Source organism: Panthera leo, chromosome C2, assembly GCF_018350215.1.
Source record: "Panthera leo isolate Ple1 chromosome C2, P.leo_Ple1_pat1.1, whole genome shotgun sequence".
Classification (NCBI taxonomy): domain Eukaryota; kingdom Metazoa; phylum Chordata; class Mammalia; order Carnivora; family Felidae; genus Panthera; species Panthera leo.
The window spans coordinates 128,714,995-128,741,956 of record NC_056687.1 but is presented as its reverse complement, the minus strand read 5'-3'; the positions used below and the strand labels follow the sequence as shown (position 1 = coordinate 128,741,956).

The 26,962-nt window shown below is 41.0% G+C and overlaps 1 protein-coding gene and 1 long non-coding RNA gene across 2 annotated transcripts in view; one reads left to right on the top strand and one right to left on the bottom strand.

The window, feature by feature from the left end:
• The window catches only part of LOC122229613 (inhibitor of carbonic anhydrase-like), a 63,714-nt gene that overhangs the window by 11,587 nt on the left and 25,165 nt on the right, over window positions 1-26,962 (top strand). Inside the window, exons 2-6 of the mRNA XM_042954903.1 lie at window positions 5,299-5,471; window positions 23,350-23,458; window positions 24,375-24,536; window positions 25,745-25,901; window positions 26,714-26,769. Coding sequence (XP_042810837.1) covers window positions 5,299-5,471; window positions 23,350-23,458; window positions 24,375-24,536; window positions 25,745-25,901; window positions 26,714-26,769 — 657 coding nt within the window. The remainder of the gene's footprint in view (window positions 1-5,298; window positions 5,472-23,349; window positions 23,459-24,374; window positions 24,537-25,744; window positions 25,902-26,713; window positions 26,770-26,962) is intronic.
• Window positions 22,877-24,541, bottom strand: LOC122229615. Its single transcript, XR_006207079.1, has 4 exons — window positions 24,248-24,541; window positions 23,919-24,007; window positions 23,711-23,812; window positions 22,877-23,531 (listed from the first exon to the last, which is right to left on the bottom strand). It is a non-coding gene; the product is annotated as an uncharacterized LOC122229615 (long non-coding RNA).

The window sequence follows — 26,962 nt, the reverse complement described above, 5'->3', positions numbered from 1 at the left end:
TAGAGAGGAGAGAGAATCCCAAGCAGTCTCTGCACTGTGTGGAGAGCCCCCTGTCATGGGGCTCCATCCCACAAACCTTGAGATCATGACATGAGCTGAAATCAAGAGTCAGATGCTCAACTGACTGAGCCACCCAGGTGCCCCTCGGACGTTCTGTTTTTTTTGTCTCTAGCAATTCCTTTTAGCTCTTTTTATAGCTTACATTGGTTTCCTCATTATGTTCATGCTTTCCTTTGAATCTCTGAGCATACTTATAATACTTAAAATAGCTGTTTTAAAGTTATTTTCTGTTACTTTCATCATCCCTTTTACTTCTAGTTCTGATTCTGTTGACTGTTTTCCTCTTGATTATGGGTTACATTTTCCTGCTTCTTCACCTGCATAGTAATTTTGTGGGTTGCCAGGCATTGTGAATTTTACCTTGCTGAGTATTGAAATTTGGTGTGTACAGTGTGTGTGTGTGTGTGTGTGTGTGTGTGTGTGTGTGTGTAATGAATTTTGTTGTTTTTATTTAAAGAGTGTTAAACTTTGTTCTGGCAGGCAGTCATATTATCTGCAGATCAGCTTAATTCTTTCAAAACTAGTTTCTAAGATTTTTAGTCTCTGTCTAGAATATTCTTTATTCTAGGGTAGTTTAACCTACTTCTGGAACTTTAATAACTGTACTATTTATTCAATGAGATTTTTATCCACTCTGAATCATGGGAACTTGAAATGATTCCTGACCTCATTGAAGTTCTGGAAAATGTTTGGCTTAAGCTCCCCATTGAATTTTCTTTCTCTAGCAGTTGTTATTGCCTGGTTTCTACAATGCTCAAGTTGGAATTTAGCCAGAATCTCAAATGTATGTAGACTCTAGATTTCAATCTCCTCTCTCTCTTCTCTCCTTTTTGGCATTCACTACTGTTTGGTAATCTGTGCTACAAATTCTAATTGCCTTAGCCTTACCTAAATATGATCTCTGTCTCCTCAACTTGGTAAGACAGTCAGGCTACTTGGTTTTCTTCTCTCTGCTCTGCCATCTGGAAATCTGGTCCAGAAAGAAAGTTAGGATGATTATAGGACTCACTTTATTTGTTTTCCTTCTCTCAGAGATCACAGTCCTGCACTTCCCATTGTCCAATATTTTATGTTATGTTATGTTATGTTATGTTATGTTATGTTATGTTATGTTATGTTATGTTATATTTTTATTTTAATTCCAGTTAGTTAACATACAGTATTAGTTTCAGGTCTACGATATAGTGATCAAACAATTCCATACATCACCTGGTGCTCATCATGACAAGTGCACTCCTTAATCCACATCAGGGTTTTAACCCATTCCCTCCCACCCCCACCCCCTCTGGTAACCATCAGATTATTCTCTATAATTAAGAGTCTGTGTTTTCCTTTGTCTCTATCTCTTATTTTTTCCCTTTGCCTGTTTTCTTCCCTAAATTCCAGATTTGAGTGAAATCATATAATATTATTTTTCTCTGACTGATTTATTTTACTTAGCATTATACTCTTTAGCTCTGTGCATGTCATTGCAAACGGCAAGATTTCACTCTTTTTTTAAAGATTTCATCCTTTTCTATAGCTGAATAATATTCCATTGCTGTCTATTGTTGATGGACACTTGGGCTGCTTTCATATCTTAGGTATTGTAAATAATGCTGCTATAAATATAGGGGTGCATGTATCCCTTTGAATTAGTGTTCTTGTATCGTTTGGGTAGATACCAAGTATTGTGATTTCCGGAATCTAGGGTAAGTCCTATTTTTAACTTTTTGAGGAACCTCTATACTGTTTTCCACAGTGGGTGTACCAGTTTGCACTCCCACCAGTAGTGCATGAGTGTTCCTTTTACTCCATATCCTTGCCAACACCTGTTTCTTGTATTGTTAATTTTAGCCATTCTGATAGTGTGAGGTGATATCTCATTGTAGATATTTGATTTGCATTTCCCTCATGGTGAGTGATATTGGGCATCTTTTCATGTGTCTGTTGGCCATCTGGACGTCTTCTTTGGAAAAATTTCTGTTCATGTCTTCTGCCCATTTTTAATTAGATTATTTGTTTTTTGAGTGTTGAGTTTTTGTAACTTCTTTATATATTTTGGATACTAACTCTTTATTGGAGATGGTTTGGTTGTTATTTCTCATCTCTCATTTGTGATTTTATTTATTTGAGTCCTTCCTCTTTGTTTCATGGTAAGTCTGGCTAGAGGTTTTTGATTTTTTTTTTAATTTTTTTCAAAGAACCAGCTCCTGGTTTCATTGATCTGTTCTATTGTTTTTTTTAGTTTCTATAACATTTATGTCTGCTCTAATATTTATTATTTCCTTCCTTCTGCTGGTTTTTGGTTTGGTTTTGTTGTTCCTTTTTTTTAGCTCCTTTAGGTACAAGGTTAGATTGTTTATTTGAGATTTTTCTTGTTTCTTGAGGTAGGCCTGTATTGCTATAAATTTCCCTCTTAGAAACACTTTTGCTGCATCCCAGAGGTTTCCATGGACTTTTTAATTTCTCTTTTGATTTCCTGGCTGACCTATTCATTGTTTAGTAGCATGTTATTTAACCTCCATGTATTTGTGGTCTTTCCAGATTTTTTCTTGTGGTTGATTTCTAGTTTCATAACGTTGTGGTCAGAAGAGATGCATGGTATGATTTTGACCTTCTTGGATTTGTTGAGATTTGTGTTGTGGGCTAATATGTGATCTATTCAGGAGAATGTTCCATGTGCACTTGAAAAGAATATGTATTCTGCTGTTTTAGGATGGAATGTTCTGAATATATCTGTTAAGTCCATCTGGTCCAGTATATCCTTCAAAGTCATTGTTTCCTTGTTGATGTTCTGTTTAGATGATCCATCCATTTATGTAAGTGGGGTGTTAAAGTCACTATTATTATTATATTATTGATTAGTTCCTTTACATTTGTTATTAACTGATTTATGGTTTTGGGTGCTTCTATGTTGGGTGTATAAATATTTATAATTGTTATATCTTCTTGTTGGATTATTCCCTTTATTATTGTATAGTGCTCTTTTTTTGTCTCTTGTTATGGTTTTTGTTTTAAAGTCTATTTTGTCCCATATAAGTATTGCTACTCCGGTTTTCTTTTGCCCATAATCCAATAACTTAAAAGTTTCTTCACATGTTTTTTTTCCACACTGTGTGTGTGTGTGTGTGTGTGTGTGTGTGTTTTAGTTGTTTAAAGTACTAGAACAAGTCCCATATCAGTTACTCCTTTATAGGTAGAAGCAAAAGTCCATCTTCCCTTTTTTTGTTTTGTTTTGCTTCTGTCAAGACTTTCACTTTTCCCCTAATAATACAAACTTCATTTGCCCTGTTTTGCAATCGCAGTTAAAAAAAATTAGAAGTGCAGAAACTAGTTTTAATCATTTGAACATAAGCACAGTGGTGACTGAAAATATAAACTTTCAAAAAGGCTTTCCCAAAAAGTGCATACCTCTGAAAAAAAAAACCAAACCCTACATTTGGATATAGTAGCTCTTTGTATAACTTAACCTGCTTACAAAGCATTTTCATTTATAGAGTTGTATTGTCTCTACTGTTGCCAGTTATTTCTAAGCACAAAATGTTTTAGCAATGTATATTAGGAAGCAGATTAAACATGCTTTGAAAGTTTCAAAATGAAAATGAAAGCTAATACTCCAAATGTTTCTATTCTGCACATGGGCACATGGCCTCTATAGTTCCATTTCCTAGCTTGCTCTCCTTCCTTGGGCTGCTACTCTCAAAGGCTTTTTCAGATAGGGTTGAGGAGCTCCATATGTCATTCTGTGTTTCATATGGGATTCTGTCTAAGGTAATTTGGCATCTCCTGTCCTGTTTCTTTTGATGTTTCTTACTCACAGACACTTAAAAGGCAGTGCAGATTTTGGAGTCAAACAGATTTGGGTAGTTCAAATATTAGCTTCATCTCAAGTTATTTTATGTCCCTGATAGTTTTTTTTTCCTTAAATTTCATCCACAAACAGAAACACTAATGTTTAAATGGCAGGAGATTTGTGGACCTTAGAGCAGAGTAATGTGCTTGGCACACTGCCTGACATACAGGACTTCATCCAAAACTGGGATTTGCTACTGCTGTACTTTCATCTTTGAGATTTTATTTAAAATAACATTTGGCTCAAATACTACAGATTTGTAAGCAGCATTTTGCCTTTAAAATAGTCTCTAAACTTATTACTATATCTTAAAATGAAATAAACATGTACTGATTTTAGTGCCCCAGCAATTAGTACCATATAAGGTTAGAGTATCTAATGTCAAAAGAATGACTAAATCAGTAGGCTGAAGATTCCTTCCCATAGGTTTTTCTTTTAAGTTTATTTGTTTATTTTGAGAGAATGAAAGAGCAAGAGGAGGGGAGGGGAAGAGAGAGAGAATCTCAAGCAGGTTCCACACTGTCAGTGCAGACAGAGCCCAATGTGGGGCTCGAACTCCTGAACCACGAGATCATGAGCTGAGCCAAAATCAAGAGTTGGATGCTTAACCGACTGAGTCACCCAGGCACCCCTCCACCTTTTATATTTTTTCTTTTCTGAGGTGACATTAATTAACATAAAATTAATCATTTAAAAGTATACAATTCAGTGGCATTTAGTATACTCACAGTGTTGTGTAACTACCATCTCTATCCAGTTCCAAAAGAAAATCCTGTGCCCATTAAGCAGTCAGTACCCATTCCCCTCTCTCCCAGCCCCTGGCAACCACCAGTTTGTTTTGTGTCTCTATAGATTTACCTATTCTAGATATTTCATATGAGTAGGATTATATAATGTGTAGCCTTTTATGACTGGCTTCTTTCATTTAACATATTATTTTCGAGGTTCATCCATGTTGTAGCATATAGCAATACTTCATTCTTTCTATGGCAGAATAATATTTCATTGTATGGATATACTATATTTTGTTTATCCATTCACCCATTGATGTACATATAGGTTGTTTCTGCCTTTCTTGACCATCGTGAATAGTGCTACTATGAATATTCATGTATGTGTATTTGAGTACCTGCTTCCAATTCTTTGGGATATATACTGAGGGGTGGGATTTCTGGGTCATGTGGTAATTCTGTTTAGCTTTTGGGAGGTGCTTTTGGGTTTGTTTCTCCAAGGGGAAAGGCACAATCAGAGAAATGGGACCTGAAAACTCAGGTGAGCCATGCAGCCAACCCAATTTTTGTCTGTCCCACTCAGGCAACCATTTACCTTGTCTCTAACTTCTTCTGCCAGCAGAGAAAGATGAGTGCTGTGGGTTCCTTACACCTCTGGCATCTGTCCCCTAGGTCTGTGTCTGGCTGTCCCTGGGAAAACTGTGAGGTGGTGCACTGTCTCAAATCATGAGGCCAGTAAGTGCTCTGATTTCAGTGACAATATGAAAAAAGTCCTTCCAGCGGATGGTCCTCATGTCACCTGTGTGAAGAGAGCCTCTCACTTTGAGTGCATCAAGTCCATTTGGGTAAGTCACAGCTGCCCAAAGGAGAATGGAAGAAAATCCATACTTCCTTTTTCTGTACTTGTTAGTGTTTATTGCTTCAGAACAACTTTCTTCCCACAGGAACTAGACCATGCTTTAAAGGAGAAGGAAGTAAGCTAAAGACCTGAAAGTACAGGGACCGTGTAGAGAGAAAAATATAGGTGCTCAACATTCATTAATAGTAAAAGCAATAATAGTAATTAAACAACTAATAGAGAAGGATTCAGTGAAAATGCCAACAGGAAAGCTAAGCCAGAATTGCACTGGAGTCAGAAATAAGAAGCTGTCGTATCACCATTATTATTTAACATTGTTTTTGGAATTTTCCAGTAATGCAATAAGATACAAAATACATATGAAGTAGAAAGAAACAAATAAAATATCAATATTTTCAGATGATTGCATGCCTGGAAAGTAGGGTAGAATCAAGAAGAATATTACTATAATGAACTATTGGGACCTCATCAAGATAAAAATCTTCTGCATGGCAAAGGAAACAACAAAACTAAAAGGCAACTGATGGGATGGGAGAAGATATTTGCAAATGACTTATCAGATTAAAGGCTAGTATCCAAAATCTATGAAGAACTTATCAAACTCAACAACCCCCCCCCAAAAAAAACAATAATCCAGTGAAGAAATGGGCAAAAGACATGAATAGATACTTTTCTAGAGAAGACATCCAGATGGCTAGTAGACACACAAAAAAAAATGCTCAACATCACTCATTATCAGAGAAATACAAATCAAGAACACAATGAAATAACCACCTCACACCAGTCAGAATGGCTAAAATTAACAACTCGGGCAACAACAGATGCTGGCGAGGATGCGGAGAAAGAGGAACATTTTTGCATTTGTGGTGGGAATGCAAACTGGTGCAGCCACTCTGGGAAACAGTATGGAGGTTCCTCAAAAAATGAAAAAATAGAATTACCCTACAATCCAGCAATTGCACTACTAAGTATTTATCCAAAGGATACAGGTATGCTGTCTCAAAGGGGCACACGTACCCCAATGTTTGGAAAGAGCCCAAATGTCCATCGACAGATGAATGGATAAAGAAGATGTGGTATATATATATATATATATATATATATATATATATATATACACACACACACACACACACACATACACACACACACACACACACACACAATAGAGTGTTATTCGGCAATCAAAAAAAAAAAAAAGAAATATTGCCATTTGCAACAACGTGGATGGAACTAGAGGGTATTATGCAAAGCAAAATTAGCCAGTCAGAGAAAGACAAATATCATATGACTTCACTCATATGTGGAATTTAATATACAAAACAGATTAACAGAAGGGAAGGGAAGCAAAAATAATATAAAAACCCGGAGGGGGCAAAACAAGAGATTTAAAAAAAAATTTTTTTTAACGTTTATTTTTGGGAGAGGGAAACAGAGTGTGAGTGGGGGAGGGGCAGAGAGAGAGGGAGACACAGAATCTGAAGCAGGCTCCAGGCTCTGAGCTATTAGCACAGAGCCCGACGCAGGGCTCAAATCCATGAGCAGTGGGATCATGACCTGAGCCAAAGTTAGAGGCCCAAGCAACTGAACCACCCAGGCGCCCCTAAGAGACTCTTAAATATAGACAACAAACTGAGGGTTGCTGGAGGGGTTGTGGGTGGAAGGATAGGTTAAATGGGCATGGAGCATTAAGGATGACACTTGTTGAGATGAGCACTGGGTGTTATATGCAGGGGATAAACCACTGGATTCTACTCCTGAAATTATTATTGCACTATATGCTAACTAACTTGGATGTAAATTAAAATGAAACAAAAAAACAAACTTAAAACCCAATAATAATGAGACAACCCAATTTTTTTTTTAAATGTTTTTAATGTTTATTTATTTTTGAGAGAGAGAGAGAGAGACAGAGACAGAGCATGAGAGTGAGCAGGAGAGGTGCAGAGAGAGAGAGAGACACAGAATCTGAAGCAGGCTCCAGGCTCCAAGCTGTCAGCACAGAGACCGACGCGGGGCTCGAACTCACAGACCGCAAGATCATGACCCGAGCCGAAGTCGGCCGCCCAACCAACTGAGCCACCCAGGCGCCCCAACCCAATTTTTTAAATAAGCAAAAGATTTGAACACACATCCACTCACATACAGACGGCAAATTAGCACATAAAAATATATCCAAAGTTATTAGTCATTATAGAAATGCAAATCAAGACAATAGCACTACTTATCTACTAATATGGTCAAAATAAAATACACTGATCACATTAAGTGTTAATAAGGATTTAGAGCAACTGAAACCCTCAGATAGTGCTGGTGTGAATGCAAAATAGCATATCTAGAAAACAGTTTGGAACTTTCTCCTGAAGTTAAATATACAATTACCATACTACCCTTTTTGTGTATCTACTCCCCCGCAAAATAAAAACATATGTCTACATAAGCACCTGTATGTTAATGTTTACAGTTGCTTTTTTCATAATGTTAAAATTAAAAACAATTCAAATGTCCATCAACTGGTTAATAAACAAATTGTGGTACAACTATAAAAAAAGAAAAATATTACTACAATTATTTATGAATGAATAAATTAGTTTGGCAAAAGACAAACATATCACAATGTCATTTTCATATACAACAGTCATTAGTTGGGGAAAAGTAACCCAAATTTATGACTTATTTTTATTTAAAATAATGTACTAAAGGGGCACCTGGGTGGATCAGCTGGTTGAGCATCCAACTTCAGTTCAGGTCATGATGTCACGGTTCATGGGTTCGAGCCCCACACTGGGCTCTGGGGTGACAGTGTACAGCGTGCTTAGGATTCTCTGTCCCATTCTCTTTGCACCTCCCCTACTTGTGTGCTCTCTCTTTCTCTATAATAAATAAACATTAAAAAATTTTAAATAACATACTATAATTCTATTATGCTACAATATAATCTACTATAATATAATAGAAAAATGTTTCAGGAAAAAAATCATGACAGATCTGCAAGATTTTAACAAATATAGATTCTGCAGTGGAGGGACAACACACAACAGCCTTGTGAGCGTCCTCTCTCAGCACAGAGCCTGGCTCTCTCTCCCCTGTGGCCCAGCCTTCCTGTCCCAGTTGAGAAACTGGAGGTGAGGTCAATGACCTGAAGCTCACAGACCCTGAGGGATGTGGTGTAAACCCGGTTGGACCTGCCCTGCAGTTGTGGTGTTTCCTCTGTCATCAAGTCAGGCTATTTAGTCCTGAGAAGAGTGTTTTTTTAGAGAGAAAACAGAAGATGGCAGCGTAGGAGGACACTGGGCTCACCACGTCCTGCTGACCACTTAGATTCCACCCACATCTGCCTAAATAACCCAGAAAACTGCCAGAAGACTAGCAGAATGGACTCTCCAGAACCAAGCATAGATGAGAGGCCCACAGAAGAGGGGCCCCTCCTGAAGCGGACCACCGAAGGCAAAGTGAGCTGACTCTGCTCCTCCTGCCTCTGTGTACCTTGTGGATCCACCCCGGCTAATACGCCAGATCCCATCGAAGGAGTACCACAAGCCTGGCAGTGTGCAAGTAGCCCAGACAGAGGCCACACCACTCCACAGTGAATCCTGCCCCTGGGAGAGGGGAAGATAAGGTACACACCAGTCTGACTGTGGCCCCAGCGGTGGGCTGGGGGGCAGACATCAGGTCTGACTGTGGCCCCGCCCACCAATGCAAGTTACTCCAGACAGCACAGAGGAAGAGCCCTGCAGTTCCTCGCCACTCCAGGGACTATCCAAAATGATGAAACGGAGGAATTCTCCTCAAAAGAAACTCCAGGAAGTAGCGACAGCTAACGAATTGATCAAAAATGATTTAAGCAATGTAACATAAAATGAATTTAAAATAATAGTCATAAAATTAATCGCTGGGCTTGAAAAAAGTATAGAGGACAGCAGAGAAGCTATTACTACAGAGATCAAGGGATTAAGAAACAGTCAGGAGGAGCTAAAAAATGCTATAAATGAGCTGCAAAATAAAATGGAGGTGACCACAGCTTGGATTGAAGAGGCAGAGGAGAGAATAGGTGAATTAGAAGATAAAATTATGGAAAAAGAGGAAACTGAGAAAAAGAGAGAGAAAAAAATCCAAGAGCATGAGGGGAGAATTAGAGAACTAAGTGACACATTAAATGTAATAACATATGCATAATTGGGATTCCAGAGGAGGAAGAGAGAGGGAAAGGTGCTGAAGGTGTACTTGAAATCATAGCTGAGAACTTCCCTGATCTGGGGAAGGAAAAAGGCATTGAAATCCAAGAGGCACAGAGAACTCCCTTCAGACATAACTTGAATCGATCTTCTGCACGACATATCATAGTCAAACTGGCAAAATACAAGGATAAAGAGAATATTCTGAAAGCAACTAGGGATAAGATAAGCATGCTATAACATATAAAGGGAGACTGATAAGACTAGTGATGGATCTATCTACTGAAACTTGGCAGGCCAGAAAGGAATGGCAGGAAATCTTCAATGTGATGAACAGAAAAAATATGCAGCTGAGAATCCTTTATCCAGCAAGTCTATCATTTAGAACAGAAGGAGAGATAAAGGTCTTCCCAAACAAACAAAAACTGAAGGAATTCGTCACCACTAAACAAGCCCTACAAGAGATCCTAAGGGGGATCCTGTGAGACAAGGTACCAGAGGCATCACTACAAGCATGAAACCTACAGACATCACAATGACTCTAAACCCATATCTTTCTATAATAACACTGAATGTAAATGGATTAAACGCTCCAACCAAAAGACATAGGTTATCAGAATGGATAAAAAAGCAAGACCCATCTATTTGCTGTCTACAAGAGATTCATTTTAGACCTGAGGACACCTTCAGATTGAAAGTGAGGGGATGGAGAACTATCTATCATGCTATTGGAAGTCAAAAGAAAGCTGGAGTAGCCATATTTATATCAGACAAATTAGACTTTAAATTAAAGGCTGTAACAAGAGATGAAGAAGGGCATTATATAATAATCACAGGGTCTATCCATCAGGAAGAGCTAACAATTATAAATGTCTATGTGCCGAATATGGGAGCCCCCAAATATATAAAACAATTAATCACAAACATAAGCAACCTTATTGATAAGAACGTGGTATGCAGGGGACTTTAGTACTCCACTTACAACAATGGATAGATCATCTAGACACAGGATCAATAAAGAAACAAGGGCCCTGAATGATACATTGGAACAGATGGACTTCACAGATATATTTAAAACTCTGCATCCTAAAGCAACAGCATATACTTTCTTCTCGAGTGCACATGGAACCTTCTCCAAGAGATATCACATACTGGGTCACAAAAGAGCCCTTCATAAGTATACAAGAATTGAGATCATACCATGCATACTTTCAGACCACAATGCTATGAAGTTTGAAATCAACCACAGGAAAAAGTCTGGAAAACCTCCAAAAGCATGGAGGTTAAAGAACACCCTACTAACGAATGAGTGCGTCAACCAGGCAATTAGAGAAGAAATTAAAAAATATATGGAAACAAATGAAAATAAAAATACAACAATCCAAACGCTTTGGGATGCAGGGAAGGCAGTCTTGAGAGGAAAATACATTGCAGTCCAGGCCTATCTCAAGAAACAAGAAAAATCCCAAATACAAAATCTAACAGCACACCTAAAGGAAATAGAAGCAGAACGGCAAAGACACCCCAAACCCCACAGAGGACGAGAAATAATAGAGATCAGAGCAGAAATAAGCAATATAGAATCTAAAAAAACTGTAGAGCAGATCAACGAAACCAAGAGTTGGTTTCTTGAAAAAATAAACAAAATTGACAAACCTCTAGCCAGGCTTCTCAAAAAGAAAAGGGAGATGACCCAAATAGATACAATCATGAATGAAAATGGAATTATTACAACCAATCCCTCAGAAATACAAGCAATTATCAGGGAATACTATGAAAAATTATATGCCAACAAGCTGGACAACCTGGAAGAAATGGACAAATTCCTAAGCACCCACACACTTCCAAAACTCAATCAGGAAGAAATAGAAAGCTTGAACAGACCCATAACCAGCAAAGAAATTGAATCGGTTATCAAAAATCTCCCAACAAATAAGAGTGTAGGACCAGATGGCTTCCCAGGGGAGTTCTACCAGACGTTTAAAGCAGAGATAACACCTATCCTTCTCAAGCTATTCCAAAAAATAGAAATAGAAGGGAAACTTCCAGACTCATTCTATGAAGCCAGTATTACTTTGATTCCTAAACCAGACAGAGACCCAGTAAAAAAAAGAGAACTACAGGCCAATATCCCTGATGAATATGGATGCAAAAATTCTCAATAAGATACTAGCAAAACGAATTCAACAGGATATAAAAAGAATTATTCACCATGATCAAGTGGGATTCATTCCTGGGATGCAGGGCTGGTTCAACATTCACAAATCAATCAATGTGATACATCACGTTAATAAAAGAAAAGATAAGAACCATATGATCCTGTCAATCAATGCAGAGAAAGCATTTGACAAAATTCAGCATCCTTTCTTAATAAAAACCCTCGAGAAAGTCGGGTAGAAGAAACATACTTAAACATCATAAAAGCCATTTATGAAAAGCCCACAGCTAATATCATCCTCAATGGGGAAAAACTGAGAGCTTTTCCCCTGAGATCAGGAACACGACAGGGATGTTCACTCTCACCGCTGTTGTTTAACATAGTGCTGGAAGTTCTAGCATCAGCAATCAGACAACAAAAGGAAATCAAAGGCATCAAAATTGGCAAAGATGAAGTCAAGCTTTCACTTTTTGCAGATGACATGATATTATACATGGAAAATCCGATAGACTCCACCAAAAGTCTGCTAGAACTGATACATGAATTCAGCAAAGTTGCAGTATACAAAATCAATGTACAGAAATCAGTTGCATTCTTATACACTAATAATGAAGCAACAGAAAGACAAATAAAGAAACTGATCCCATTCACAATTGCACCAAGAAGCATAAAATACCTAGGAATAAACCTAACCAAAGATTTGTCAAAGATCTGTATGCTGAAAACTATAGAAAGCTTATGAAGGAAATTGAACAAGATATAAAGAAATGGAAAAACATTCCCTGCTCATGGGTTGGAAGAATAAATATTGTCAAAATGTCAATACTACCCAAAGCTATCTACACATTCAATGCAATCCCAATCAAAATTGCACCAGCATTCTTCTCGAAACTAGAACAAGCAATCCTAAAATTTGTATGGAACCACAAAAGGCCCTGAATAGCCAAAGTAATTTTGAAGAAGAAGACCAAAGCAGGAGGCATTACAATCCCAGACTTTAGCCTCTACTGCAAAGCTGTAATCATCAAGACAGTGTGGTATTGGCACAAAAACAGACACATAGACCAATGGAATAGAATAGAAACCCCAGAACTAGACCCACAAACGTATGGCCAACTCATCTTTGACAAAGCAGGAAAGAACATCCAATGGAAAAAAAGACAGTCTCTAACGAATGGTGCTGGGAGAACTGGACGGCAACATGCAGAAGAATGAATCTAGACCACTTTCTTACACCATTCACAAAAACAAACTCAAAATGGATAAAGGACCTGAATGTGAGACAGGAAACCATCAAAACCCTAGAGGAGAAAGCAGGAAAAAACCTCTCTGACCTCAGCCACAGCAATTTCTTACTTGACACATCCCCAAGGGCAAGGGAATTAAAAGCAAAAATGAACTATTGGGACCTCATGAAGATAAAAAGCTTCTGCACAGCAAAGGAAATAATCAACAAAACTAAAAGGCAACCGACAGAATGGGAAAAGATATTTGCAAATGACATATCGGACAAAGGGCTAGTATCCAAAATCTATAAAGAGCTCACCAAACTCCACACCCGAAAAACAAATAACCCAGTGAAGAAATGGGCAGAAAACGTGAATAGACACTTCTCTAAAGAAGACATCCGGATGGCCAGCAGGCACATGAAAAGATGTTCAACGTCGCTCCTCATCAGGGAAATACAAATCAAAACCACACTCAGATATCACCTCACGCCAGTCAGAGTGGCCAAAATGAACAAATCAGGAGACTATAGATGCTGGAGAGGATGTGGAGAAACGGGAACCCTCTTGCACTGTTGGTGGGAATGCAAGCTGGTGCAGACGCTCTGGAAAACAGTGTGGAGATTCCTGAAAAAATTAAAAATAGACCTACCCTATGACCCAGCAGTAGCACTGCTAGGAATTTACCCAAGGGATACAGGAGTACTGATGCATAGGGGCACTTGTACCCCAGTGTTTATAGCAGCACTCTCAATAATAGCCAAATGATGGAAAGAGCCTAAATGTCCATCAACTGATGAATGGATAAAGAAATTGTGGTTTATATACACAATGGAATACTACGTGGCAATGAGAAAGAATGAAATATGGCCCTTTGTAGCAACGTGGATGGAACTGGAGAGTGTGATGCTATGTGAAATAATTCATACAGAGAAAGACAGATACCATATGCTTTCACTCTTATGTGGATCCTGAGAAACTCAACAGAAGTCTATGGGGGAGGGGAAGAAAAAAAAAAGAGGTTAGAGAGGGAGAGAGCCAAAGCATAAGAGACTCTTAAAAACAGAATAAACTGGATTATTAGAGAGGGAAGATGGCGGCGTAGGAGAATGCTGGGCTCACCGCGCATCCTGCTAATCACTTAGATTTCACCTACACCTGCCTAAATAACCCAGAAAACCGCCAGAGGATTAGCAGAACGGAGTCTCCGGAGCCAAGCACAGACGAGAGGCCCACGGAAGAGGGTAGGAAGGGCAGCGAGGTGGTGCGCGCTCCACGGACTGGCGGGAGGGAGCCGGAGCGGAGGGGCGGCTCGCTGGCCAAGCAGAGCCCCCGAGTCTGGCTGGCAAAAGCGGAGGGACAGGACAGAGTGTGTTCCGACAGCAAGCGCGACTTAGCGTCTGGGAGGTCATAAGTTAACAGCTCTTCTCAGAAAGCGGGAAGGCTGGAGGACAAAGGGAGGGAGAGCTGCTGAGCCCCGGGACGACAGAGCTCAGTTTGGTGGGGAACAAAGGCGCTCGCCAGCGCCATCTCCCCCGCCCATCCCCCAGCCAAAATCCCAAAGGGAACCAGTTCCTGCCAGGGAACTTGCTCGCTCCTCACAAACACCCAACTCTGTGCTTCTGCGGAGCCAAACCTCCGGCAGTGGATCTGACTCCCTCCCGCTACCACAGTGCCCCTCCTGAAGTGGATCACCTAAGGAGAAGCGAGCTAAGTCTGCCCCTCCTGCCCCCGTGCACCTTGCCTACCCACCCCAGCTAATACGCCAGATCCCCAGCACCACAAGCCTGGAAGTGTGCAAGTAGCCCAGACAGGCCACGCCACCCCACAGTGAATCCCGCCCCTAGGATAGGGGAAGAGAAGGCACACACCAGTCTGACTGTGGCCCCAGCGGTGGGCTGGGGGCAGACATCAGGTCTGACTGCGGCCCCGCCCACCAACTCCAGTTATACACCACAGCACAGGGGAAGTGCCCTGCAGGTCCTCACCACTCCAGGGACTATCCAAAATGACCAAACGGAAGAATTCCCTTCAGAAGAATCTCCAGGAAATAACAACAGCTAATGAACTGATCAAAAAGGATTTAAATAATATAACAGAAAGTGAATTTCGAATAATAGTCATAAAATTAATCGCTGGGCTTGAAAACAGTATAGAGGACAGCAGAGAATCTCTTGCTACAGAGATCAAGGGACTAAGGAACAGTCACGAGGAGCTGAAAAGCGCTTGAAACGAAATGCAAAACAAAATGGAAACGACGACGGCTCGAATTGAAGAGGCAGAGGAGAGAATAGGTGAACTAGAAGATAAAGTTATGGAAAAAGAGGAAGCTGAGAGAAAGAGAGATAAAAAAATCCAGGAGTATGAGGGGAAAATTAGAGAACTAAGTGATACACTAAAAAGAAATAATATACGCATAATTGGTATCCCAGAGGAGGAAGAGAGAGGGAAAGGTGCTGAAGGGGTACTTGAAGAAATTATAGCTGAGAACTTCCCTGAACTGGGGAAGGAAAAAGGCATTGAAATCCAAGAGGCACAGAGAACTCCCTTCAGACGTAACTTGAATCGATCTTCTGCACGACATATCATAGTGAAACTGGCAAAATTCAAGGATAAAGAGAAAATTCTGAAAGCAGCAAGGGATAAACGTGCCCTCACATATAAAGGGAGACCTATAAGACTCATGACTGATCTCTCTTTTGAAACTTGGCAGGCCAGAAAGGACTGGCACGATATCTTCAGTGTGCTAAACAGAAAAAATATGCAGCCGAGAATCCTTTATCCAGCAAGTCTGTCATTTAGAATAGAAGGAGAGATAAAGGTCTTCCCAAACAAACAAAAACTGAAGAAATTTGTCACCACGAAACCAGCCCTACAAGAGATCCTAAGGGGGATCCTGTGAGACAAAATACCAGAGACATCACTACAAGCATAAAACATACAGACATCACAATGACTCTAAACCCGTATCTTTCTATAATAACACTGAATGTAAATGGATTAAATGCGCCAACCAAAAGACATAGGGTATCAGAATGGATAAAAAAACAAGACCCATCTATTTGCTGTCTACAAGAGACTCATTTTAGATCTGAGGACACCTTTAGATTGAGAGTGAGGGGATGGAGAACTATTTATCATGCTACTGGAAGCCAAAAGAAAGCTGGAGTAGCCATACTTATATCAGACAAACTAGACTTTAAATTAAAGGCTGTAACAAGATGAAGAAGGGCATTATATAATAATTACAGGGTCTATCCATCAGGAAGAGCTAACAATTATAAATGTCTATGCGCCGAATACCGGAGCCCCCAAATATATAAAACAATTACTCATAAACATAAGCAACCTTATTGATAATAATGTGGTAATTGCAGGGGACTTTAACACCCCACTTACAGAAATGGATAGATCATCTAGACACACGGTCAATAAAGAAACAAGGGCCCTGAATGATACATTGGATCAGATGGACTTGACAGATATATTTAGAACTCTGCATCCCAAAGCAACAGAATATACTTTCTTCTCGAGTGCACATGGAACATTCTCCAAGATAGATCATATACTGGGTCACAAAACAGCCCTTCATAAGTTTACAAGAATTGAAATTATACCATGCGTACTTTCAGACCACAATGCTATGAAGCTTGAAATCAACCACAGGAAAAAGTCTGGAAAACCTCCAAAAGCATGGAGGTTAAAGAACACCCTACTAACGAATGAGTGCGTCAACCAGGCAATTAGAGAAGAAATTAAAAAATATATGGAAAAAAACGAAAATGAAAATACAACAATCCAAACGCTTTGGGACGCAGGGAAGGCAGTCCTGAGAGGAAAATACATTGCAGTCCAGGCCTATCTCAAGAAACAAGAAAAATCCCAAATACAAAATCTAACAGCACACCTAAAGGAAATAGAAGCAGAACAGCAGAGGCAGCCTAAACCCAGCAGAAGAAGAGAAATAATAAAGATCAGAGCAGAAATAAACAATATAGAATCTAAAAAAACTGTGGAGCAGATCAACGAAACCAAGAGTTGGTTTTTTGAAAAAATAAACAAAATTGACAAACCTCTAGCCAGGCTTCTCAAAAAGAAAAGGGAGATGACCCAAATAGATACAATCATGAATGAAAATGGAATTATTACAACCAATCCCTCAGAGATACAAAGAATTATCAGGGAATACTATGAAAATTATATGCCAACAAATTGGACAACCTGGAAGAAATGGACAAATTCCTAAACACCCACACTCTTCCAAAACTCAATCAGGAGGAAATAGAAAGCTTGAACAGACCCATAACCAGCGAAGAAATTGAATCGGTTATCAAAAATCTCCCAACAAATAAGAGTGTAGGACCAGATGGCTTCCCAGGGGAGTTCTACCAGACGTTTAAAGCAGAGATAATACCTATCCTTCTCAAGCTATTCCAAGAAATAGAAAGGGAAAGAAAACTTCCAGACTCATTCTATGAAGCCAGTATTACTTTGATTCCTAAACCAGACAGAGACCCAGTAAAAAAAAGAGAACTACAGGCCAATATCCCTGATGAATATGGATGCAAAAATTCTCAATAAGATACTAGCAATTCGAATTCAACGGCATATAAAAAGAATTATTCACCATGATCAAGTGGGATTCATTCCTGGGATGCAGGGCTGGTTCAACATTCGCAAATCAATCAACGTGATACATCACATTAACGAAAAAAAAGAGAAGAACCATATGATCCTATCAATCGATGCAGAAAAGGCCTTTGACAAAATCCAGCACCCTTTCTTAATAAAAACCCTTGAGAAAGTCGGGATAGAAGGAACATACTTAAAGATCATAAAAGCCATTTATGAAAAGCCCACAGCTAATATCATCCTCAACGGGGAAAAACTGAGAGCTTTTCCCCTGAGATCAGGAACACGACAGGGATGCCCACTCTCACCGCTGTTGTTTAACATAGTGCTGGAAGTTCTAGCATCAGCAATCAGACAACAAAAGGAAATCAAAGGCATCAAAATTGGCAAAGATGAAGTCAAGCTTTCACTTTTTGCAGATGACATGATATTATACATGGAAAATCCGATAGACTCCACCAAAAGTCTGCTAGAACTGATACATGAATTCAGCAAAGTTGCAGTATACAAAATCAATGTACAGAAATCAGTTGCATTCTTATACACTAACAATGAAGCAACAGAAAGACAAATAAAGAAACTGATCCCATTCACAATTGCACCAAGAAGCATAAAATACCTAGGAATAAATCTAACCAAAGATGTAAAAGATCTGTATGCTGAAAACTATAGAAAGCTTATGAAGGTAATTGAAGATTTAAAGAAATGGAAAGACATTCCCTGCTCATGGATTGGAAGAATAAATATTGTCAAAATGTCAATACTACCCAAAGCTATCTACACATTCAGTGCAATCCCAATCAAAATTGCACCAGCATTCTTCTCGAAACTAGAACAAGCAATCCTAAAATTCATATGGAACCACAAAAGGCCCCGAATAGCCAAAGTAATTTTGAAGAAGACCAAAGCAGGAGGCATTACAATCCCAGACTTTAGCCTCTACTACAAAGCTGTCATCATCAAGACAGCATGGTATTGGCACAAAAACAGACACATAGACCAATGGAATAGAATAGAAACCCCAGAACTAGACCCACAAACGTATGGCCAACTGATCTTTGACAAAGCAGGAAAGAACATCCAATGGAAAAAAGACAGTCTCTTTAATAAATGGTGCTGGGAGAACTGGACAGCAACATGCAGAAGGTTGAATCTAGACCACTTTCTCACACCATTCACAAAAATAAACTCAAAATGGATAAAGGACCTGAATGTGAGACAGGAAACCATCAAAACCCTAGAAGAGAAAGCAGGAAAAAACCTCTCTGACCTCAGCCACAGCAATCTCTTATTCGACACATCCCCAAAGGCAAGGGAATTAAAAGCAAAAGTGAATTACTGGGACCTTATGAAGATAAAAAGCTTCTGCACAGCAAAGGAAATAATCAACAAAACTAAAAGGCAACCGACAGAATGGGAAAAGATATTTGCAAACGACATATCGGACAAAGGGCTAGTATCCAAAATCTATAAAGAGCTCACCAAACTCCACACCCGAAAAACAAATAACCCAGTGAAGAAATGGGCAGAAAACGTGAATAGACACTTCTCTAAAGAAGACATCCGGATGGCCAGCAGGCACATGAAAAGATGTTCAACGTCGCTCCTCATCAGGGAAATACAAATCAAAACCACACTCAGATATCACCTCACGCCAGTCAGAGTGGCCAAAATGAACAAATCAGGAGACTATAGATGCTGGAGAGGATGTGGAGAAACGGGAACCCTCTTGCACTGTTGGTGGGAATGCAAATTGGTGCAGCCGCTCTGGAAAGCAGTGTGGAGGTTCCTCAGAAAATTAAAAATAGACCTACCCTACGACCCAGCAATAGCACTGCTAGGAATTTATCCAAGGGATATGGGAGTACTGATGCATAGGGGCACTTGTACCGCAATGTTTATAGCAGCACTCTCAACAATAGCCAAATGATGGAAAGAGCCTAAATGTCCATCAACTGATGAATGGATAAAGAAATTGTGGTTTATATACACAAGGGAATACTACGTGGCAATGAGAAAGAATGAAATATGGCCTTTTGTAGCAACGTGGATGGAACTGGAGAGTGTGATGCTAAGTGAAATAAGCCATACAGAGAAAGACAGATACCATATGGTTTCACTCTTATGTGGATCCTGAGAAACTTAACAGAAACTCATGGGGGAGGGGAAGGAAAAAAAAAAAAAAGAGGTTAGAGAGGGAGAGAGCCAAAGCATAAGAGACTGTTAAAAACTGAGAACAAACTGAGGGTTGATGGGGGGTGGGAGGGAGGAGAGGGTGGGTGATGGGTACTGAGGAGGGCACCTTTTGGGATGAGCACTGGGTGTTGTATGGAAACCAATTTGACAATAAATTTCATATATTAAAAAAAAAATATATATATATATATAAATAAAATAATTAAAAAAAAACAAAAAAACAAACAAAAAAACCCAGAATAAACTGAGGGTTGTTGGGGGTGGGAGGGAGGGGAGGGTGGGTACCGAGGAGGGCACCTTCTGGGATGAGCACTGGGTGTTGTATGGAAACCAATTTGACAATAAATTTCATATTAAAAAAAAACAAATATAATACAAAGGTCTAGGATAAATGAACAATATTTATTAATAAACACATATGACATATTCCTAGATGGGAAGATTAAATATCAAATACTTGCATATTTTCTCAAAGTTAATAAGTTTAATATAATTTTCATCAAAGTATAGTCCTTTTAGAAGTATCAAATAATTACAAAATCTTAAGAAAAAGCACATGGATAAGAATATAAATAGTATTTTATTTGTTTAAAAAATATTTTAAGGTTTATTCATTTTTGAGAGATAGAGACAGAGTGCGAGTGGGGGAGGGGCAGAGAGAGAGGGAGACACAGAATCCAAAGCAGGCTCCAGGCTCTGAGCTGTCAGCACAGGGCCCAACGCGGGCTCGAACCCACGAACTGTGGGATCATGACCTGAGCCAAAGTCGGATGCTCAACCGACTGAGCCACCCAGGCACCCCTATAAATAGTATTTTAAAAAAGAAAATTAGCAAGGGAGTGGTGGAGGCCTACCTGAAACTATAAAATATTTAAATAGCAGTATTACAAAGACCAGGGTCCTGGTGCAGATGTTAGGAGGCCTGAAAGCAAACAAAATTCATACATATTCACAGCTTGCTATATATATATTCATCTATCTAGTTGTCTACATGATATGATGCAGATGTCAGCTATGATCAATATCCAACATTAGGGCACTAGGGCCATAGGCTTAATAAATTTAGGTAAGATACATGTAGATTTACACAGATATGTATGATAAGGTATAGATTTACACTGATATGTGTGATAAGGCAAACTTTCTAAGTAAATGACTAAGAAAAGATTCTTTAGCGAGACAACTGGGTACCTCTCTTTTTTTTTTTAATGTTTGTTTATTTAGTTTTGAGAGAGGTGGGGGGGAAGGGACAGAGAATCCCAAGTAGGCTCCACACTGTCAGTATAGAGCTGGATGCGGGGCTCAAACTCACCAACCATGAGGTCGTGACGTGAGCTGAAACCAAGAGTCGGACACTCAACCGACTGAGCCACCCAGGTGTCCCCTGGGTAACTCTTCAGCAACAAAATTAAGTGAAGTGTTTAATCCATTTACCAAACAAACTCTCAGTTTGATGCAATTTGACTAATATAGATAGACATAACAAGATAAATCACAGAGGTAGATAAGCTTGGAAATGTAAAAGTTTTAAATCTTTGACAAAAAAAGATTTTAAGACCTTAAGCATACAAAAATATATTCACATCAACTATGACAAAACAGCATAATGTAAAAACTAGATTAAGATATCATTTAAATTTGTAAAAAATGCTTAAGGATAACAAGCTATAGACAAACCACTTGCAGAAAATAAATTACAACTAATAAAAGATATAAACAATAAAGGAAAAAATGTTCATACTTTTTAATGATCAAACGCAAATAAAGCCATTGTTTAAAAAAATTTTTTTTAATGTTTATTTATTTTTGAGAGAAATAGAGAGAAACAGAGTGTGAGCAGGGGATGGGTAGACAGAAGAGGGAGAAACAGAATCCAAAGCAGGCTCTAGGCCCTGAGCTGTCAGCACAGAGCCTGATGCAGGGCTCCAACCCACAAACCTGAGATCATGACCTGGGCCAAAGTTAGACTCTTAACGGACTGAGCCACCCAGGGGCCCCTGAATAAAGCCATCCTTAAAGTAACAGTTTATACCTAGAAATGTAATAACATTTCTTAAATGATGGAATTTCTTGCTGGTAGGTTTCTGTGACATTCATATGCATTGTTATTGGTGTTATGAATTATAAATTCTGTGTCATTTCTGGAAGACGATTGGGAAATATTCAGTAAGGGTCAAAAACATGAATACAAACTTTTCTTTATTTATTTTTCTAATTCATCTATGGGGGGGATTGATTTGTTACAAGAATTTGACCTTATGCAGTTGCTGAAGCAGGTTATACAGTCTCTATTAAGACTACTGACTTTTCATAAGCCTTTGGAGCTTGAGGAGGAGGCAGCCAGGAAGGGAAGATGTAGGTAAAGTGGGGGAAGAGCAAGAACAATCTGGAACCACCAGTAATGAGCTGGAGCCCATGGGTATGAACTGAAACCCATGTATGTAATTGCTTCTGACCTTGATGGTATTCACTAGTCCCAGTGGCCTTCTTGTCCTTTTACCTTTATACTAAATGCCTCTTTTACCTAAGTGAATTTAAATTGAGTTCTGATACATGCAACAGAGTATTAATTATATACTACATACATAAATACATAAATAAAATTCATATGTAAGAAAAATGGGAGGAGGAAAAAGGAGGCAAGTATATAGAAACACAACACTAAATTCAGAAAAAGCCAAGTTACTTCAAATGTGAATTGATAAATGAATTTAAAAAATTATTTCTAAGGGCAGCTGGGTGGCTCAGTTGGTTAAGTGTCCAACTCTTGTTTTCAGCTCAGGTCATGATCTCATGGCTGTGAGATTGAGCCCCGTGTCAGGCTCTGTGCTGAGTGTGGAGCCTGCTTAAGATTCTCTCTCTCTCTCTCTCTCTCTCTCTCTCTGCCCCTCCCCTGCTCATTCTCTCTCTTTAAAAGAAAAAAAAGGTTTCCATGATGGGTTGAGAAATGATCTACCTCACTTCTGAGAAGAGGCTGTGAGGTTGCTGCTTCTCACAAGAAGGAAGGAATCCTAGGCTGACAGATACTTGAAGAGAGAATCCAGATCTGTGAGTGCAAGCCATAACTTCTTATGGATGGAAATATTTGACAATTCACTCACTCCTCCAACAAACATTTATTGAACACTTACCTATAGGAGGTGCTTCTCTAAGTTCTGAGATACAGCAGGAAAAAGCCAACCAAACAAAAAAAGTATCCCCACCTTGGTGGAGCTTGCATTCCAAAGGGGAAGAGAATTTACAATGAATGGTTGTCAGGTGGTTGACTGAAGGAAAAAGCAAAGGGGGAGCTCAGCATTTGTGCATGGAGTGATTGTATTAAGATGTGGTTGGAGAGAGCCTTGCTGAGAAGGTGACATTTGAGTGGACAATAAGGAGGGAATGAGGTCTGACCCATGCAGATATCTATGGGTCAAGTGTCCCTGGCAGAGGTCTAGATTAGGGGCTCCATTCATGGACTGGTCTCTTCTCTTTCAGGCAAATGAAGCAGATGCTGTGACTGTCGAAGGAGGTTTGGTATTTGAGGCAGGCCTGCTCCCCTTTAACCTGAAGCCCATCGTGGCAGAATTCTTTGGGTCAAAAGATGGTGCGTTCTCCCTGGGGTCCCAGGTCTCTGGTCTGACACTGCAGCCATGGGGGGAGGTAGGGTCTCTGTCAGCCTGTAGGACACAGAGTTGCTGGAGCTCTTTGGATTGAAGGAGTCTGTCATCTATGCTGACCTACAAGGGCTAGAATGTTGACTCTCCCTGGGAAATTGTGAACTGTATGCATCCTGATCGAAATGCCCTTGGTACTGCTGGATAAGAGGGGGCAGTGCTGTCCAGAGTCCATCACTTACCCAGTGGGGTTTCACCATTGAGAGGCCCTTCTCTGGAGACACACAGATCTGGACAGCCTCTTCGCTGTGCTAATTCCCCTGCAGTTGCTACAGAACATGGATCTGTGAATGATGTGAGGAGAGATTTGGGGGGAATTGAAGAATAAGGCTTTGCCTCCTCCCATACTTGTCCATAACTGTCATCAGTGGGTACATGAGCACAGCCCACCTCAATCTGTGTCCAACTTTCAGGGCTCTGTCAAAATCCCGGGGTCACCCCTGCATCCTTCCTCTCACACCTTTACCATTGTGTCTGGGCTGCAGGCAAAGAAACAGAGAAAGGAGAAAAGCCTTTGGGGAGAAACAGTAACATCACAATGACTGGGAGCTGAGGTCTCCCTAAGAATGCCCTGCAGGCCCTGTAGTAGCCAGTGGCCCCAACCCCATGTCTCCACTGGCTACAAGGGGCTGGCTTAAAGGAACTAGTGTTCATTGCCCTGAAAATGGACTCCCCCCCCCACTCCTATTAATCAAAGGGCAATTTTTTTCTTTTTTTACCTGTTCACCAGGAGATGGTGCAGGTCCTAGGATTTCCTGAAGTTGCCCATTGCACACACTCTGGAAGATTAGTTAGCAATAATGCGGTGTCTTCCTTTGGTCCTCCTTTCACTCTTTTCCTTTGCAGATCCACAAACCTACCATTATGCTGTAGCTGTGGTGAAGAAGGACAGCGACTTCCAGCTGAACCAGCTCCGAGGCAAGAAGTCTTGCCACACGGGCCTAGGATGGTCTGCTGGGTGGAACATCCCCATTGGGGTACTTCTTCCTTCTGACTCCACTGAAAAAGGTAGGCTTGCTAGGGCTGGGTGCCCTCAGGCAGGACTCCTATGCCAGTCACCCACATAGATTGTGTTGGGGCCATATAATCACTACCAGGCGCTGAGTTTCATGAACTACAAGGTGAGGAGAGGACAGCCTGATTTAAATGTGACTAGCTGGGTTTGCTTGCACCAGCGACCCTCGGGAACTGGCAGCTGAGTCTTCTCTCAGCAAAGGCCCCTTGGTCTCTGAGCTTCTGAAAGCCCCACATTCATTGTAACCCCAGCAGTTTGGCTTGACAAGGGCCATCCCTGGGGCTCATGAGAAAGGGGAACTCCCTTCCAGCTTCCCAGGAAGGCTCACTAGGGATTATAGTCACACCATCGGCAGTCAGGCCTCAGTGCCTGGGGTGAGGGTTTGGATGGGGGCAAGAAGTGAGGAGCAGACTGGAGCCAAGAATTTTTTATGTCCTTTTTGTTCAGTTTTGATGAGCCAAGGGAGTCTAGGGTGCCTCATTAGCCTTTGAAAGACGATGGGCAAATCTTTTCTGTGCTTTTGATCCCTGCCAACTCTGCAGCATCCATGTTTTGCCTGTGATAGAAACAAAGGGGCTTTTGGGGTCAGATGGAGTGCCAAAGCCTGGGCCATAGCTCTGGCCGTGTTTGCCCTTTCTTGGGGTCTCTTTTGCCTCCATGTCTGACACTGCTGGACATCTGTCTGAAAAGTTATGACTGTTGGCCTACCCCCTACCAACCACCAGGCAAATTATCCCAACCCTCTTCCATGGATTCCTGGAACTACCATCAACTACCATAGCTCCTGGATCCAAAGGGGAGAGGGGTGGGTGGGACCATGTCCCGAAGTAAGAAAGGGCAATTGGAGCTCCTGCAGTGTTTAGAGTTCTGTCTGCCACACCTAGAGCCTCCATGGTGGTGAGTTAACAAGGTGAGCGGTCCCTTGGTTCAGTGTAGGTAGGTGGCTCTCTGCAGTGGACATGCTAATGACCCCAGGCCCACACATTGGTGTGATGTCTGAACACATGGGGACCCTGGGCCATCCACTTCTTTGGCTATGGGCACTGTTGGCCACCTCTGGACATCTGCTTCCTTAGGACAGTCTTGGGAAGTATGTACAGCCTCATGGGATCTCACAGAGGGCCACTCACTCACACACATACACAACCCAGAGGCCCCCAGCCAGTTCATGCCCTGAGGTCCATATGTCTGTGTTGAGCAGCCACAGCAGAAATGGCCGAGTTCTTCTCCGGCAGCTGTGTCCCCTGTGCGAACAGGACAGCGTTCCCCAGACTGTGTCAACTGTGTGTGGGGAAAGGGACAGACAAGTGTGCCTGCTCCTTCCAGGAACCGTACTTCGGCTACTCAGGTGCCTTCAAGTGAGTGGGGCCCCCCTGCTTCTCCTCACCCTGATGATGGGGAAACTAAGGCACAGGAAACTCAGACCACCTAGAGTGTCAGTGTGAAACCCAGGGTCCTGAGTGCTTCCCATGGCCCACCCTCACTCCTAACCATCCTGAGGAGCAGCCTTCTGCGTGGGAGCCCCTCTTTGCCTCCCAGGGAGCCTGTGTGCTCCCTCCTGGACCAGGGAGGGCTTGGGGGACAGACCTATCTCTAGGTCTCTGGGATCCACACACACAGGCTTGGGCTTCCAGATGGGCCAAAGGCCAAGACCTCCCAGCTTGCTTATTTCTGGCAGAGCATCTCCTTGTGTCAGGGACATGTGCTCGCCTCTCCCCACCTCCCTCTCAGCCCTCTGCAGGCACCTCTCCATGTCTGTAAGAGAAATGGCTACTGGTCAAAACCAGAACAAAACTGGCTGGGAATCCAAGGCTATCCTGAGTTTTTATCCTCCATGAATCGGGCTTTATTAAAAAAAAAAAAAAAAATCAATCACTTTAGGCTGCCTTCAAAGGGGAAAGTGCGGGTCCTTCCTTCACACCATCCCTCCCTAGAATCACCTGGGTTGTGGCTTACAGAGCTCCTGCCTACTTTAGACCCGGGTTGGCTGTGGAGGTTCAAAAGCCCCTCAGACAGGGCCATTGCCTCTGTGAGGACACACTGAAGTCTGGGAAACTGTGGGCAAAGCCGCGTGAGCCAGTGGTCAGGGCAGAGCCTCTGAGGGGTTGCCAGGGCAGGGGTGAGCCCAAGTCACAGACAGTGGCCTGACTATTGCTTTCCCGTTCCTCAGGTGTCTGCAGGATGGTGTGGGGGATGTGGCCTTCGTGAGGCATATGACAGTGTTTGGTAAGTGCTGAATGGAGGGAGAATCATGTGAGCCATACCCTGGCCAGGGGAACTGGTTCTTACCTGAAAGTTTCCTAACATCTAGAGATGGGTGATGACAAGACCGTTAATGATACAGGAGAGTTTCTGTAGAAAAATCATTTCTGTTATTTGTACTTGGTTTAGTGTTCAATTTGTTCAGTTTGCAAATCTA